The following is a 17,754-nucleotide window of genomic DNA, read 5'->3' on the forward strand; positions in this document are numbered from 1 at the left end:
TTTTATCTCACGGTCTCTTTCTTCGTGTCCCTATCTTAATTCTCTTCTCTGTGTATCATCACTGTTTGTTTGTTTTTTTGTTTTTTTAAATTAATTAATTTATTATTATTATTACTTTTTTTGGTTGTTTTTGCTTTTTTTGGTACGCTTATAGTTGACTTCATCAAGTTTTTGTGCTTTATACATATTATTATTAGTAGTAGTAGTTCTTTTTATGTATTTATCTTCTTTTTTTTCTCAAGGCCTGACTTAATTAAACGCGTTGGGTTACGCTGCTGGTCAGGCATCTGCTTGGCAGATGTGGTGTAGCGTATATGGATTTGTCCGAACGCAGTGACGCCTCCTTGAGCGACTGAAACTGAAACTGAAACTGTGTACGCTTGTCTCTCGATCCCATGTGTCTGGGTCCGTTTCGCTTTCTCAGCTCCTCCCTGCTTCTACAGTACAGTCCCTATCCATGTCTTCTTCTCTCTCTTCCGTATATTATCAGTCTACCACAGTCTGTCTCTCGCTCAGTTTCTCAATCCCCCTTCTTGTCTGCGTTTCTCCCTTGTGATTCTTCTTCTTCTTTTGGATGGGTAGCCAACATCGACTTGTCGATGAATCTGCTACACTGACAAATTCTTTTCCGGAGGGTGGTTCCGAGTGGGCTGTTTTAATTAGTTCTAAGTTTAACGGGATTAGGAGGATTTGTGGGGAGGGGGTGTAGGTGGGGGGGTAGTCTGCTGTCAGTTGTTTGGAGCTGGTCAGAAGTTTGCCACCCTGGCCTGGAAGGCTGCCAGAGATGGCGCAGTGGCAGCTTCAGTGGGCAAGTTGTTCCATTCCAGGATAGTTCTTGGATTGAATGTCATCTGCCGGTACTGTGTCCTGTTGGATGGAATGTCGTATTGCAGGGCCGGGGTGGGACTTTCTAGTTATGTGGCTGAGGCGGCTGACAGAGGGGAGATATTTGGAATCAATGTGTACGAGGCTGTTGTGCACCTTGTAGAACATGGTGAGTCTCGCACGCCTCCGACTGGCTTGCAGCGTTGGCCATTCCAGGTCAAGGAGCATGTCGTCCACACTGGAGGTTTGGCGGAAGCGGTGTGAGACCCAGCGAGCTACTCTACGCTGCACCTTTTCGATGGTATTAATGTCTTCAGTGGTGTGGGGATCCCACACACAGCTGGCATACTCAAGGGTAGGGCGGTCGAGGGCCCTGTAGGCTGCAGTCTTGATGGTCTGTAGTGTCTGGTAGTGTCTGGTTTGTCTTGTTGGTGATGCTGTAGATATGCGGAGCCCACTTCAGGTCCTTGGTGAGTGTGACGCCGAGGTACTTGACCTGGGTCTCCTCCTGGAGTCGGTGGCCGTGAAGTTTGTAACCGTGTGCTCCCGAGTTGTCCGGCGGCGGGTCATATGGACTTTGGAGCATTTCTGGGGGTGGAAAGGCATCTTCCAGCGCTGTTCCCAGGAAGCTAGGGTGTCCGCTTGCAGCTCCTCTTGGTCTTCGGCTGTCTTGACGTCTTTGTGGCAGGCAGTGTCATCAGCAAAGAGCCTGGCCCTGGCGGACAGTCCGGTCGGTAGGTCATTGATGTAGAGTAGAAACAGGCTCGGCCCAAGGACGGAGCCCTGGGGGACTCCTGAGTCTACTGGAGCAAGCTCTGACCTGGAACCATTGACGACGACCGACTGCTTCCTATCACTGAGGAAGTTCTGGATCCAGGTGCTTTTTCTGTACTCCAAAAGTAGACACCACAAGAAACAGTACAGACAAAATATTTAAACAGTATTCCAGAACAAATCTCAGAAAGTTTACATTTAGTAATAGAGTAACAAATTATTGGGACAAATTAACAAACAATATCAAACGTGCACCTAGTGTAAATACTTTTAAGAACCTCATAGATAAACACGAGTTATTGACAAAAACGAAATATGACTTTGATGGATAAAATGACTGAGCTAGTCAACGACCTGACCAACAATGTAAAGGAACAAATCTGAAGGGGCATAAAAAGCCAAAATTGGCTAAGTTGTATAAAACAACGCCCCAAATCCTGATCCTGATCCTGAATATTTGCCCATGTAATCTCAGTCTGCCATTGTCTCTGTCAGTGTCCACGTCAGTTTAGACCGTGTCTGTTGTGTCCTGCCTACGAGGGGATTTAATAGAAACTTACAAAATGTTAAATTGCTATAATGAAGTCAATGTGAATAATGTTTTTAGAATGTCAGATTATGAGAATACAAGAAATTCAATGATGAAAATTTGTAAAGAGCACTGTAATACTAACCCAAGGAACAATTCATTTGCTAATAGAATTGCACATATATGGAAAGCACTACCATTGGAAACTAAACTTGCACAAAATACTAATGTGTTCAAAAATCTCCTTGACATAAACATAAATTTAAAAGAAAAATTTACTTACTTTGATGAGTGATTTACAGAACATGTAAAAGAAAACATATATGTATCCCACAAATAAAAGGAGACCGATATTGAAGGGGACATAAAAAAAAAAAAAGGCCGTGAGGCATAGGCAGTCAAATGCCAGTCCCTACACTACTACTACTACTACTACTACTACCGACTACGTTCTGTTTGTCCGTGTTTGTCCGTCTCCTATCCTCCTTGTCTCCGTCTGTTCATGTGTCTGTCAGTCTGTGTACGACTTCCTTGCTTCCAGTTTCCTACATCTTTCAAGTGTCTGTGTCATCTGTTCGAGCGCCCCATTGTCTATGTCTGTTCATGTGTCTGTCAGTCTGTGTACTGCTTCCTTGTTCCAGTTTCCTGTATCGGCGTCCTGCTACTGTCTCCATGGTCTGTTTCTGTTCCCCAATTCCCCGTCTTCCCAGTCCCCGTCCCTGCCTTCTGTGTGTGTGTGTGTGTGTGTGTGTGTGTGTGTGTGTGTGTGTGTGTGTGTGTGTGTGTGTGTGTGTGTGTGTGTGTGTGTTTCTATCCCTGTCTGTGTTAAATCTTGGTTTTAAAAGAATCAACAATTCAAAAATACATTGAATCCAATTTACGGGAAAATTGTGAACTTGCATTTGATTTTTAATCATTGAAGGTTTTTGTTCCATTTCAAATGAAACTGTAAATAAAAGATATTGATTGAAACTAATCAGTCCTTCTGACTCTGACTTTACTGCTTCGTGGTTGTGAGGGAAAAGAAATGACTATCACAAGCTTTTGAGGGTGACACACAGATGTTCTGGAAGACTTTCTGAAAGCTGAACACTCCACTTCAACCTGCCCCCCCTCCCCCTCCCCCCCTTTTATTCCTATGAAGGAAGTTCAACAGAACTTAATATGCAGGTGCACTATTAATTATCTTTCAGTCTCTGAGTGTGTAGGCTTGTGTATTTTGTACCTGATGGGCATGTGAGTGTGTGTTTAATGATCATAAATTACTTTGGGATATCAGAAAGTTTGTTTTGTCCATATACTGATGTTAATGATAATTGATCTACTGTTACTTCACCAACGTCAAAAGTATTGCTGTGCTTTGTTTCAGTGCATTATATTGAAATAGGTAAAAAAAAAAGAGGTCATCTAAGCACTGAGCACCTCTTTGTTGTGCCTGTGCAAACAGCACATGGTACATTGGAGCATTCTGAGAGTCTCTTGGGTGTGATGAGCTAGAAGTTGTTTTCCAGGAACTGCTTATTGTTGTTTTATTTTACATACTTATTTTTGAAATGTCAAGATCAGACACATGTTGAAGCCATTCCCAGCGCTCTCTTGCTGGGCAGGACAGATATAGCTGGTTAGCATGTAGGTTCAGGTAATGTACCCCCCCCCCCCCCCCCACCCTCTTTCCTCTGTGGGGAAGCCAGCAGTTTCAATTTCAGTTTGTTTCTCAAGCATCCATCACTGCCTTCAGGCAAATCCATGTATGCTACACATCTGCTGGGTAGATGCCTGGCAGCAGCATAACCCAACATGCTAGTCAGGCCTCCAGTGCATGCTTATATATTTGTGTATCCGTCAGAGCGGATTTCTCCTGCAGCATTCTGCCAGAGGACAGCACTTTCGTTGCTGCTGGTTCTTTTTCAGTGGACTGGGTGTATGCTGCACACTGGGCACTGGTTTTATCGTCTCACCCAATTGACTGAATGCTCAGTTTGATTTTCCAGTCAAACTTGGGAGAGGGCGTGAGACTGGGATTCTTCTTCTTCTTCTTCTGCGTTCGTGGGCTGCAACTCCCACGTTCACTCGCATGTACACGAGTGGGCTTTTACGTGCATGACCGTTTTTACCCCGCCATGTAAGCAGCCATACTCCGCTTTCGGGGGTGTGCATGCTGGGTATGTTCTTGCTTCCATAACCCACCGAACGCTGACATGGATTACAGGATCTTTAACGTGCGTATTTGATCTTCTGCATGCGTTTACACACGAAGGGGGTTCAGGCACTAGCAGGTCTGCACATATGTTGACCTGGGAGATCGTAAATATCTCCACCCTTTACCCACCAGGCGCCGTCACCGTGATTCGAACCCAGGTCCCTCAGATTGAAAGTCCAACGCTTTAACCACTCGGCTATTGCGCCCGTCAGAAAAGACATTCAAACCCTGACCCTCACGGACACTGTATAGGCAGTTAACTCTCTCCATACGAACGGCGAAAGAGACGACGTTAACAGCGTTTCACCCCAATTACCACCATCAAAATATTGCAAGTGGAAGGCTCTTATACTGAAGAGGTGAATGTTGACAAAGAATACCACAGTTCTGACGACGGAAGCTAAAGGTTGGGTCATTCAGATACCTACTGGACATCCGAGGGGTCTGTGTAGAGGAGAAGAGAGGACTGGCCGTACTGAGTGAGTTAACTTGAGTGTCTTAACCATCCTGCCACCTTCAAGTTCCTCCACTGCTGGAAAACCAGAAGCGCTTTCAGTCCTAGATAGTATCTCCATCACCAGGAAATGCAATAAAATTTGCTCTTTTCCATTTCTCACTTTATTTCTGGCTCCCCCCCACCCCCTCACACCCCCCCGGTCTTTCTGCCATCTCTGCATATTCTTCAGTCTCGCTGGTCAATTAATCTGTAGTTTTTCAAGAAATTTCATCAATATTTTTTTGGTCTTTTAGTGGACATGATAATTAGGCTTTTTTTCCATGTGGCATTCTCTTTTGTGCCTTAAACATGCGAGCTGCCATTTAAGGTGTTTTGTACGCCTGTTTTTAAATGTAATTAAAAGAAAATTATGTTTGAGTCCAGGTTTTTTTAATTCTTTCTGCAAAAATTTGACGCAATGGTCAGTCAGAGGCATATCCTAGGTTTACGTGCATAAATATAACCGCACATTTCTTTTCCAGGTTCTTTGTTTTCAGATTCTACAAGATTGATGATAACAGCGTTTTCATTCCAAGGGGATAGCCCTGTATTGTCAGCTGGACTAAAAGCAAAAATGATAGGAATAGTTATTAGAGTAATATGAGCAATAAGTTTTGGCTCTTTGTTAGCCAAACAGTCAATGTTGTCAGTCAGCTCACAGTGTGAATATGCTGCTGTTTTCACTTTGGGCCACAAAATTTCCATTGCCGTTGACATCTCACAACATTCATAAAGAAACACGAACTTTGCCTCCCCTCACTATCTTTGATTTTTTTTTTTGTTTTTTTTTTTTTTTTGAAGTTAGATTTGATTTCACAAAGTAAATTGGCTTGTACATTGCCATTTCCCAGCTGATAAAAATGCATGCTTTTGGTAACATACTGGCCACCAGCTAGTTACCACCGTTATGAATTTGTGTGTGTGTGAGAGAGAGAGGGAGAGGCATACAGGTCAAATTAATGGGAAAAATGAAAATGTGAACGAAAGAGATTTAGATGAACTAATAGACAGGTGCAATAGCCGAGTGGTTAATGCGTGGACTTTCAATCTAAGGGTCCCAGGTTTGAATCTCGGTAACAGCGCCTGGTGGGTAAAGGGTGGAGATTTTTCTGATCTCCCAGGTCAACATATGTGCAGACCTGCTCGTGCTTGAACCCCTTTTGTGTGTATACGCAAGCAGATCAAATACGCACGTTAAAGATCCTGTAATCCATGTCAGCGTTCGGTGGGTTATGGAAACAAACATACGCAGCATGCACACCCCCAAAAATGGAGTATGACTGTCTACATGGGGGTGGTGGTGGGGAAACAGTCATACACGTAAAAGGCCACTCCTGTACATATGAGCGATTGTGGGAGCTGCAGCCCGCGAACGAAGAAGAGGAAGGATGAACTAATAAACTATTAAAACTATAGTATTGACTGGGCATTTTTATAGTGTTTCCTATGGCTCAAAACACTTGGGATTTCCAACATGGACTTTCAGATGAAATGTTAACGTTCGCGGATACATACACACTCCCACATGCAGACAAACCTATACTCCAGCAATACACCTATGCATACACATGTATGTGTATTATCTATTATGTGGGTCCATCTGTTCTCTTTACCTGTACGCATGTATATTACCTTTAGTTTTGTCTTTGAAATAGTGAAATGTGCTTGTAATGGATAGTTTTGACAAACTTGTCCTATTTTTGTAACATGAGCAGATGAAATGGAAATAAAAAAGTTTATTTTAGAAAAAACAAACAAACATGCACACAAAAAATCATACACACACAGAAAAACACACATAAAAATGGAATCTATATCAAAGAGAGTCAGAAAATGTGCTGATTGTAGAACTGACTGAACAGAACCTATTTTGAGATTCATCTTAGATGTTGCAAAAGAAGAAGAGCGTCTGATGCCATAAATATAGGTTAGTTTTCCACAATTCAGGGGGCATAACAATAGAAAGACCACAAACCATGGGACTTTCAGTCACCACGATGAGGTTAAAAGTTCAGGTTTCAGAAGAAGAGCAGAGAGAGTACAGACATTAGGCAGTTCATATAGATAGAATGAATCAGTGTCAGTCAAGACATTTTTTAAAATGTGCACGCCACTTGTGTTTAATTCTTTCAGAGGCTTGAAGCCAGTGCAGTTTTTTTTTTTTTTTTGTCAACAATTTTTTTTTCCTTTCTTTTTTTTAGAAGATGTGAAGTAGACCAGGTTTGAAAATTTCGTCATGTGCAGCCAAACCATTTTGCTGCTTCAAAGAGTCATCAGGTTTGCTCTCCTCAAGTTTTGGTTGCTAGCCAGCACATGTTCCAATCAAACATTCTGTTTTCTTTTTTTAACTTTTACTCATTTAACCAAAACAAGATAAAATAAAACAAAACAAAACAGAATAAAATAAAAATTAGAAAAACCATGGACAGTAAAAAAAACACACAAAAAACAAACAGTAAAAACAGACATGATTTCTAACATGACATAACAACTTCTTTTATCTCAGACTGTAGAATATTTCCTTTTTCGTTGACACTGTTGTCCTTAATAGTTGTAGAAGTGTAAGCGAGAAAAAAATTCTTGTCAAATTTCCTTTCACAATCATGCAGGCAAGTTGGTGGTGAGTGCCAAACAGCACTGGCTCGAAGTTGTGTGTCAGCGTGTTACTTCGAAGAGGAAACAAAGGAGGAAGGTGGCAGAATGGTTAAGATACTTATCTGCCAATACAGCGTCCGTTGTTTCAGGGTTCAAGTTCCGCTTTCACCCTTTCACTAAAGTTTGACTGGAAAAACAAAAAAAGAGTGTCTAGACATTTGGATGAGATAACTAGTCATCAGCCTGAAGATCTAGTCATCAGCCCCATCCACATGTAATATGCAGCTTCTGTTCAAATGTGTGTGTGTGTGTGTGTGTGTGCATGTGTGTGTGTGCAGTGCGTGCATGTATGAGTATGCACAAGTTTTTATATGCACTTGTATGTATCCTAATTTCTACTGTATATGTGTTTGTGTATGATTTTCGATTTATGTTCGTATCATGTTATGTACTATCCCCCCCAATATTCCTTGTGACCCTGGTACACCTGGTAATAAAGACATATTCTATTCTAAAGTCCCATGTGCAGCATGCACTCGAAACACTGAAAACAACAACAATATAAAAAAAAAACCATGACAACATAACTGTTGTCTTCTGGCAGAATTCTGGCAGCTACACATGATACCAGGACATATCATATGAGTAAAACTACCAGTCACAGAGATGATGAACTTCATTCCATATTCCAAAGTGTTATAACATCTCCTCCTTGCCAAATGGACATGGGCCCTACTCAAGAGGATTCTCCAGAAACCAGTCCACTGGGGGAGTGCTGTTGTCACCTGATGCTAAAGGAGTTCAACAGAGCAACTCCAACAAGGCATACTATGACTGAAGTGACTATTTCGTAAAGAATGACGTTCTTTGTAATTGTATGACCTCCCTCCTTCCACGCATCAAATGCACAAATCAACAAACACCACATTCACACATGAAACAAAGATGTATTTTGTTCAAGTGTAACTTTAATGGATTATATAAATGAAAAAAAAAAAAAGAAAAAGAAAAGGAAGAACAAAAGTAACTCTAAGAAATAATGACAACTTAGTCCAGGCTCTTAAAAAGGTTTCTGTTTTCATAACAATCTGCAAACTGCTTTCCAAAAAAAATAAACTGAAAGAATACCAAAATTCAAAGGAATAATCTTGCTCAACCCTGATCTAAAATGAAATCATCTGCCTGTAATTGAAACAAATACATCTTGAAAGTTTGCTTCAGTTAAATGTTTTACCTTTTCATAATTTTCACTGGAACTCTATAAACTGGACACCTCATACAAATTGTTTCACATTCTTGCTTAACTGTTTTATCTTGAAGTAAGCTGTCATATGTATACATCTGTGCATGAAGTGTGTGTGTGTGTGTGTGTGTGTGTGTGTGTGTGTGTGTGTGTGTGTGTGTGTGTGTGTGTGTGTGTGTGTGTGTGTGTGTGTGTGTGATACACACAAAAGTATTCATGTTCATGACACCTTAAAAAAAAGATCTGTCTTCCTGAAAATAACCATCTGCCAAATCATTATCATTTTCATGAATGCCTGCAATTCGGCTTTCAACCACAAACCCAAATCATTATTCCTCTAACCATACACTAATCCTGTGCTGTTGTTTTTTCTTTAAAAAAAAAAAAAAAAAAAAATCAAACAAACAAACAAAGAAAAAAGAAAGCAGGAAACATGGACAGAAACAACTGCCATCTCTCTCTCTTCCTCTCTTCAGCAATCATAACACATACTAAAAGTATTACCTGGCAGAAACAAAAAAACAAGAACACGCACACACTTACATACATTCTCAAACGCACACGCACATGCACACTCACACATGCCCACAAACTTTCCAAATCTCTCTTCCTGCTCACTCACTCCAGTTCCAAAACAACGAACACATCATTTCAGTTGGTTTCAGCCAGCCCCTCATCGCTGCTTGTTCTGTGCTGCCTCTTTGCGTGCGGCGTCTTGCAACAGCTGTGTGTCGCACTCATCTGCTGGAAGCTGCACGTATCTCACCACTGAACCACGGATGAAACATGTCTTCACCGACAACTGCAGGAAACCAAGAGAAAAGATGTTTGTTTGTTCAGATAAAACTGCTCAAACACTCAAAAACACTGAAACATGTACACACACACACACACATCAGGGCATAATATGCTTAGTAGTCGACAAAATGACAAATTGTTTATATCAAATTGTCACCCACTCTTCTTCGGCTTTGGTATACCTAAATTTCTGGGGGGTCACTTTTTCCTTCATATAAGAATATTAAAAATTGTTAAAATGTAAAAGAGAAAAGCTGAAAAAGATTTGAAAAAAGAAAGAATATTTCAAATAGCAAAATACTAACACCACTAAAGCCACTGTTACATTTACGGCCTGAATTTCACAGAGAAATCTGTCGTGATAAGAATATATGAAGTAATCCACAACATTATGCTTACCCAAAATGCTTGAACACACCCACTTACACACACACACAACCACCTTTCCACATATACACACGCACAAATGAATTTACCCCCACACACCAAATCTCTTCCACAATCTCTCTGCAGAAAAAGTCTTGGGCTGCAGAGAAAAGCTCTACACTCACCATGTGTGGGTATTTGTCAGGGTCGGTGACGCTGATGTCTGTCAGCTTGATGTTGAGGAACTGGTCCACAGAGTGCAGCGTGCCACAGATGCTACAACCACCAGCGAAACCACCATCACTGGATTAACAACAGCTTTAATATCCGACAACACACAGTGAGTGCACTCAGGCATCAAGTGATAATACATGGCTTTAGACTATAGTACAGCACATTGCGAGTGCACACAGACATCAAGTTATAATAAACACCCAAATACACATATATCCATATCATTAGTATATAGCACATCCACTGTTACTGAATTACCCCTTTTGATTCCTAGAACTAGTTGAGTATGTATCTCAAACATCAAGTATACCATATATATATATATATATATATATATATATATATATACACACACAATCATCACCCACCATTACTAAATTGAACCATTTCATTCCTAGAACTATTTCATTTTTAAGTATCTCAATCATTAGCAAAACAAGGAAGTGGGGAGAAGAGGAGGAAAAGCAGGGGAGGTTGGGTGTTAACCCCCAGGCTGCCTATATGACGAGATAACTCGTCATGGCAAGCATGTACGCTTCGCTGCCACAATGACGAGATAACTCGTCATCGAAATATTCTGACTTTTCCCTGCTTTGCGTTCAGTTCCTTGACAAAAATGCTGGTATCTTTAGCTTGAGGAAACTTTCTGGACTGGATTCTATTCATAGCTAGAAACCCCATCTACGTCATGAGGCAGTCCTTTATTTTAACATTTTGGTTGGGTACTGTCCCAGTGTTTGCCTGGCTCCTCTCCTCTCCTCGCTCAACAAAATGTCGGAGTGACACCGTGCTCAAGACATGCAATCGTTGCGAACTAAATCAACCAAGATTGCTTTCTTTAGCTGATGCTCAGAAAGAATTGAAGCGTAAATTCGAAGAAGACAGTGACGAACATTTATAGGAGGATTTGATAGAAAATAAAGGGAGCAATCAACAGAGTGGCCAAGATACGACTATCAGTCAGTGATGCCGGCTGTGCAAACCTTAGCAGACGAGAGAGAAAGTGACTGAATTATTAGCAGGACACAGTGTGAGTGATTTTCTTGGCACTCAGCCAACACAGTCTGATGAGAACTGGATAAAGTGACCATGTGAGAGGGGTGAAGAAGAGGGGGGGGTGTAGACTGAGGGGGCGTGGCCTCTCATCCACATTATCACTTGCAGAAGTCACAATGCTTTGTGTATCTATCTCTTTTTATTTATTTTGTGTGTGTGTGTGTGTGTGGTTGTTCTAGTATGACTTTGTGTGTGCAAATAATGCCAGATATCCATTTCTCCGGAAAATATGATATTTTAGTGCAAATTACCTGACTAATGTTTGTAATGAACAAGTTGAAAATGTGACAAAAAGAAAAACACTGATTTCAAAACAACAGCGTGTCACTAAAAATATATTAAATGGGAAAACATCATGTGTTTTGTATTTTTTATTCATTTACCTTACAGAAAATATATACTTTTATGGGTCTTTCTCCAATAAGAGCACAGAATTTTAAAAAAATTTATACCCGTTTTTTGTGAAAAAACCCTGGCAAATAGATTTCACTTAAATCTTATTTTCCTGGCAGCGAAAGGGTTAAAAAAGATAAGAAAAGACACACTGACACAGGCTATAACGCCCCACATCATGAAAGACATGTAGATTTATGGACAGAAAAAACAAAGATAAAAAGCATACAACCTCCCAAATCAAGGCATTCACTTATTTTGATTTATAAATGCAGCTTATTTTTTTCTCTCTTTTTCTGCCCTATCACTAGCAAACTCTCAAAAACCCATATTTCAACCAAGTTGCTGTAGGTTTAAGAAAAAAAATATCAGAAATATCACTAGCATAATTAAACTGGTCCAATTCCAAATGAAAATACAAAATCAAAATCTCACCTGAGGTCATTTTTCAGTTCCACCACCACATCTTTTCCAACTAAAGACTTGAAGAAAGAGTAGAACAGCTGCAATGTTTAAAAGAATTAAACAGTTCAATACAATAATATCATCAATAATAATGTTTCATTAACTTGCACAGCCTGTACAACATGTAAGAGACGGAGCATGGGTGAGGAACAGAAAGAAACAAGGAAAATATCACATCTGATCAAGAGAAAGGGAGTAGAGGAATAGATGAGCAGTGTGTGTGTGTGTGTGTGTGTGTGTGTGTGTGTGTGTGTGTGTGTGTGTGTGTGTGTGTGTGTGTGTGTGTGTTATAGCAAATTCCATCTTCACTTATTTAAAATGCCATCTTCACTGATTCATTTCCTCCTGTTTTGGTACTCAACAAAAACATTTTCTATGCCACAAAACAAGAGTGCTATGAACAAAATCCATTCCATTTCTGGCCAAAGTACGCAGTAAACTGAGTAAGTGAATAAAACACTGACTGTGACAGTGACACATTCAAACACCATTATTTCATTGCTTCACATTATTAAATCTATATAAATTTGATGTGACCTAAGATGTTTCTAACTGATTCAAACCTGCACCCAAGCACTGCAAGGGTGTCAAAATTTGTTTCACAAAAATGGTTTCCGCATTCCGACATAACCACAAGCAAAGAAGACTAATTTTTACAGTGTTTCCGGCTTGTCCACACAAGTCGATTTCTAGATGAAAACTGGTCAATTTTTCAGTACACACTCTGCAATTTTCCATGTTAATATGGCAGGGGAGTCTACCGAGGCTGTAAACTCCCATGGCTGAATTGATTAAAAGATTTAAATTATCGCTGATCCTCCTGGGTTTTTTTTTTCCAACTTGTATCAACATGAAACGATGCTGACCAAATCATGCAAATCAAAGCTATAACAAGTATAACTTTAAGAATAATAAATATCAATGTTTCTATCATGTAATGATGTATACATGAGAGAGAGAGAGAGAGAGAGAGAGAGAGAATGTGTGTGTGTGTGTGTGTACAAAACCATGCTGCATAGCCAAATAGACATAGATCATATATCTAGAGCTGTGTGTTCCATACCAAAGCTGGCAAGTCAAACATGCTGGCACCCATGATTAATCATAATGCCTGATGATGTTTTTATTTATTCTCCTGTTTTCCATGCACATTTGGTGGACCGACCGACTCAAGGGTCACGAATAACAGTGCTGCACTACTGAAAGAAGTACAAAGTAACAATCACAGGCCATCGTCCAACAACAAACCTTAGACCTTGTATCAACCGGTGTGCACTGTTCCCTTTTGTTTCAAGTTCTGCAAGTGCGTTATTCGGATTTTCATACTAATTTTTCATGTCAGCCTCCAAGGTATGTCAAAGGGTCAAGATCTTGGGGTCCTTTTTTCTTAGGTCTCCATGAGTACTGCGATTTTCTTTTTGTAGATTTCCACCTTTTTCACACAATGCCGTGTGGTCGATGTTGTGATGTCGTTCACTGATTTAGTACAAAACTATCAAATTCAAAAAGTTAAGAAAACATGAATTTGACTCTAACGAGTAACTATACTGGACTTACAGCATGTCGTAAAAAGTATCAAAGAAAATTATGAAAGCAAAGAGATGATAAAAATATCATGGATCCGTCGCTACTAAAGTCCAACAGCTTACCATTTTCGTTTGATGTGCGTGCGAATGGAAATAGTTATCCGAAGTTATTTCCCTTGTCTTGACAATGCGCGATTATGTTTGTGGAGGATTTACGCTTTTAACAGTTGGGTCTATTTTATATACACATCCGCCAGAAAATCAAATCATGATGATCAGATAATGCTGAAAAACTCTCGATTTATCAGTCTCGCATGGGCATTTCGCATGAACTTTGCTTTGCAACCATCCAATATGAAATACTGTATTATGACTCGGAATTCCAACTGAGTACTACATCGAAGGAAATTTGAAGTCCAAATACAAGTTCCGGCAAAAGAACGAGTGCAGATGATATACATCTGGAATCAGAGTGGTATCTTGAGCCGTTTTTGACAGAAGCGTGTTTTACATTTTAGTATCTGATTCATATGTTATGTTCTACTTGTACATCTTCTTTATCAGTTTTCAGGTGTTTGCATTTCCGGCCATCATTGAGTATGTTTTTTAACCAAGATATATATGTTCCACTATATTGGGTCTCTCTGTGTCTCTCCCTGTCTCCGTCTCTGTCTCTTGAATCATCTCGGCTCTCCCGCCGTCTCATACACTAGCACATGCACTGACCAACACACACACCGGCACACCGTGACTGACACACACGCGCGCGCGCGCGGCGCACGGCACACACACTCCGAGTCAGGACACACACACACACACACACACACACACACACACACACACTGACACACACCACACACACACACACACACACGCGCGCGCGCGCGCGCGCGCACACACATACACACACTGGCATACATGCACTAATGCATATGCACACACGTAAATAAATATTAAATTGTTGAACACTTTTTTTCAAATACTGATTTGTTCATTTTCCTTCATTCTTTCGTGCCATTGAGTAATATAGAATGCTGTGACACAGACGAAACCACATTTGAGCTGGAAACAGGGAACCAAGTGGACACAATTGTTCTTCAAGTGACTTCTCAAAGACCTTTGACAAGGTTAACAACGCCCTGCTTCTTCATAAACTACATCAGTCGCAACGGAATCAGAGGCCATCTCAACACATGGATTGCGAACTTCCTTGAGGACAGGCAACATGTAGTTGTAGTGGAAGGAGTCACCTCAGAATACACCCCCAACAAAATGTTCCCCATGGTTCAGTCCTCGGCCCAAGCCTCTTCCTTCTTTATGTCAATGACCTCCCAACCTCCATCAAATCTAAGGCCAGATTATCTGCAGATGACACCACTGTGCAACAAAGTAATCAAGAAGGAAGTCGACCAGCACAACAAAGAAGACTTTGTCTCCCTTACCCTCTGGGGGTAAACAGTGGGCCACACAATTCCACCCGCAAAAGTGCTTCAGCTTCAGTGTCAGCTGAAGAGAGAAAAACAATTTTACCAGATTATCAACGTGACTTTATACTGTAGCCACCCATTGGAAAACGTCAGTGAACACCGTAAAATACTTGGTGTAAACATCCAAGACGACCTACGTTGGGGGTTCGACATCAACTCTACTGAGAACCAACAAAGCAAACAAGACCTTAGGCTTGTGACTCAACAAAGTAAATGCCACTCCTCCCCTTTTGTTTCTTTCAGTTGCCCCAACCACGCCTTTATCTCCATCCATTTTATACCTCTATATTTCATTTTGTTTTATTTTTCTTGTAAGTAGCATCGCAGAAGGCTAGGTCGGGAGTATTCCCGGAGATCGCCACGGTAGTTGGACTTGCCGCCCACGAACAAACCACGGACGTCCGTGGAACTGACTAACCAGCTAGTGGACTGCTTCTCACATCCCGTCTTTGTTAACAGCACTTCCCTCAGCGGTCCAGTCAAATTGCGCTCTACAGCAACCTCTCGCAAAACAGTTTCATCAGCATACTGATGTTGGTCCTGACAAAGAAGAAGAAGAAGAAAATTTTGCTTTGTATGGTATTTGTCTGTCTAGTAACCAGGTTGGTAAGTGAAATCAAACACCTTAGATCCTTTAGGAAAGAGTGACCATGACATTCTGGTTTTCCAGTTCCATATTTCAATGGTGAAGTTAAAAGAAGAAATTAAGTATAAATTTGACCTATAAAATAAGAGAAACAAGAAATAAAATGGATTGGACATACATAGAAGAACAAGATGCTGGAATGACTTAAAGATACTAATACTTGAATCTATGGATAAATTTATACCTAAAATTACAGGTAGAAAAGAAAAGAAATTAAAACCCTTATAGATGAACAGAAAAATAATTAGAAGCATCAAAAAGAAATATAAACTATATAAGCGATTCTTAAGAACAAAAACAGGTTGCTCATATTTATGTTATGTAACAGAAAGGAATAAGTGTTGTAAGCTCATTAAAAAAAGCTATAAAAAAAAAAAGAGTACGAAAGAAACATAGCAAAAAACTGCAAATATAGCCCAAGAATATTTTGGAAGTATGTACAGGAAAGAACTAAACTAAGAACGGGAATAGGAGTACTGAAAAAAGAAGATGGTAGTTTAGCAGAAACAGATAGGGAAAAAGCAGAAACTTTAAATAAATTCTTTGCAAGTGTTTTTACGAAAGAGACTGTTACGAATTTACCTAACATTGGAGAAAGTTCCAGATCGGGAAATATAAATGTATGTGATCTAAGGGTCACCCCTATGGCAGTGGAAAATAAACTAAAAGCTATAGACCCATATAAAGCACAAGGACCAGACCAAATACCTCCAAGGCTCCTAAAAGAGTTGAGCAAAGAGTTGGCTATTCCATTGAGCATCATCTATAATAAGTCACTTGAATGTGCTTCCATACCAAACGATTGGAAGATGGCTGAGGTAACAGCTATTTACAAGAAAGGGTCAAAACAAGAACCAGGTAATTATAGACCAGTGAGCCTGACATGTATAGTGTGTAAGATTTTAGAATCTTTTATTAGAGATGGAATGATTTCGCATATGAAAATAAATAACCTTTATGTAGAATGTCAGCATGGTTTTAGACAGAATAGATCGTGTATAACGCAACTATTAGAAGTAATAGAAGATTTGACTAAAATGACAGATAGCAGTAAATCTATTGACATAACTTATTTAGACTTCAAAAAAGCATTCGATTCTGTCCCACACGAAAGGCTGTTATTAAAATTAGCCTCGTATGATATTACTGGTAACTTACTGAACTGGACAAGAAACTTCTTAACAGGTAGAACACAATTAGTTAAGATAGGAGAAGAAAAGTCAACTTGTGCAAACGTAATCAGTGGTATTCCACAGGGCAGTATTCTTGGACCGGTACTTTTCACAATATATATAAACGACCTTCCTGATTGTATACAAAGTATGTGTAAAATTTTTGCAGATGACACTAAAATTTATGGTGATGCACGCAACAATCACACATTACAAACTGATTTATATACACTACAAGAATGATCTGACAAATGGAACCTTTATTTCAATGTTTCAAAGTGTAAAGTAATGCACACAGGGAAAAAAATCCAAATAACAATTACCACATGAAAATAGAAAACACGACACGGAATATTGAGAAATGCCATAGTGAAAAAGACCTAGGAATAATGTTTGACAATAAACTTTCCTTTGATACACATATTGAGTTTCAGTTTCAGTTTCAGTAGCTCAAGGAGGCGTCACTGCGTTCGGACAAATCCATATACGCTACACCACAGCTGCCAAGCAGATGCCTGACCAGCAGCGTAACCCAACGCGCTTAGTCAGGCCTTGAGGGAAAAAAAAGGTGAATAAATAATAGCTAAGCTTACACAAATAAATAAATAAATAAATAAATAAATTTGATAATATTATAAATGAAGCCAGTTAAATGATTGGTGTAATTAAGAGAGCCTTCAATTACTTAGACAAAGATATATTTCTCAATTCATATAAAGCATTAGTTATATCGCATGTGGAATATGGTAATATTGTGTGGCACCCATACTTTAAGAGACAATCCATAGCATTAGAAAGGGTCCAAAGAAGAGCAACAAAATTATTAAAAGAAAGCAAGAATATGAGTTACCAACAAAGACTTACATACTTAAATCTCCATTCAATGAAATGTAGAAGAATAAGAGGAGATTTAATTGAAACTTATAAGATATTAAATAACATAAATGAC

At 39.8% G+C, this 17,754-nt stretch overlaps 1 protein-coding gene across 1 annotated transcript; it reads right to left on the minus strand.

The window, feature by feature from the left end:
* Nucleotides 1-8,784: 8,784 nt before the first annotated feature.
* Nucleotides 8,785-13,663, minus strand: LOC143275885 (U6 snRNA-associated Sm-like protein LSm2). The gene is made up of 4 exons (XM_076580199.1): nucleotides 13,624-13,663; nucleotides 11,945-12,012; nucleotides 10,012-10,102; nucleotides 8,785-9,464 (listed from the first exon to the last, which is right to left on the minus strand). The coding sequence occupies exons 1-4, from the start codon at nucleotides 13,624-13,626 to the stop codon at nucleotides 9,336-9,338; spliced, it is 291 nt and encodes a 96-aa protein (XP_076436314.1). The 5' UTR covers nucleotides 13,627-13,663; the 3' UTR covers nucleotides 8,785-9,335.
* Nucleotides 13,664-17,754: the final 4,091 nt, after the last annotated feature.

The sequence above is a fragment of the Babylonia areolata genome, chromosome 31 (assembly GCF_041734735.1).
Source record: "Babylonia areolata isolate BAREFJ2019XMU chromosome 31, ASM4173473v1, whole genome shotgun sequence".
In the NCBI taxonomy this organism is placed as follows: domain Eukaryota; kingdom Metazoa; phylum Mollusca; class Gastropoda; order Neogastropoda; family Buccinidae; genus Babylonia; species Babylonia areolata.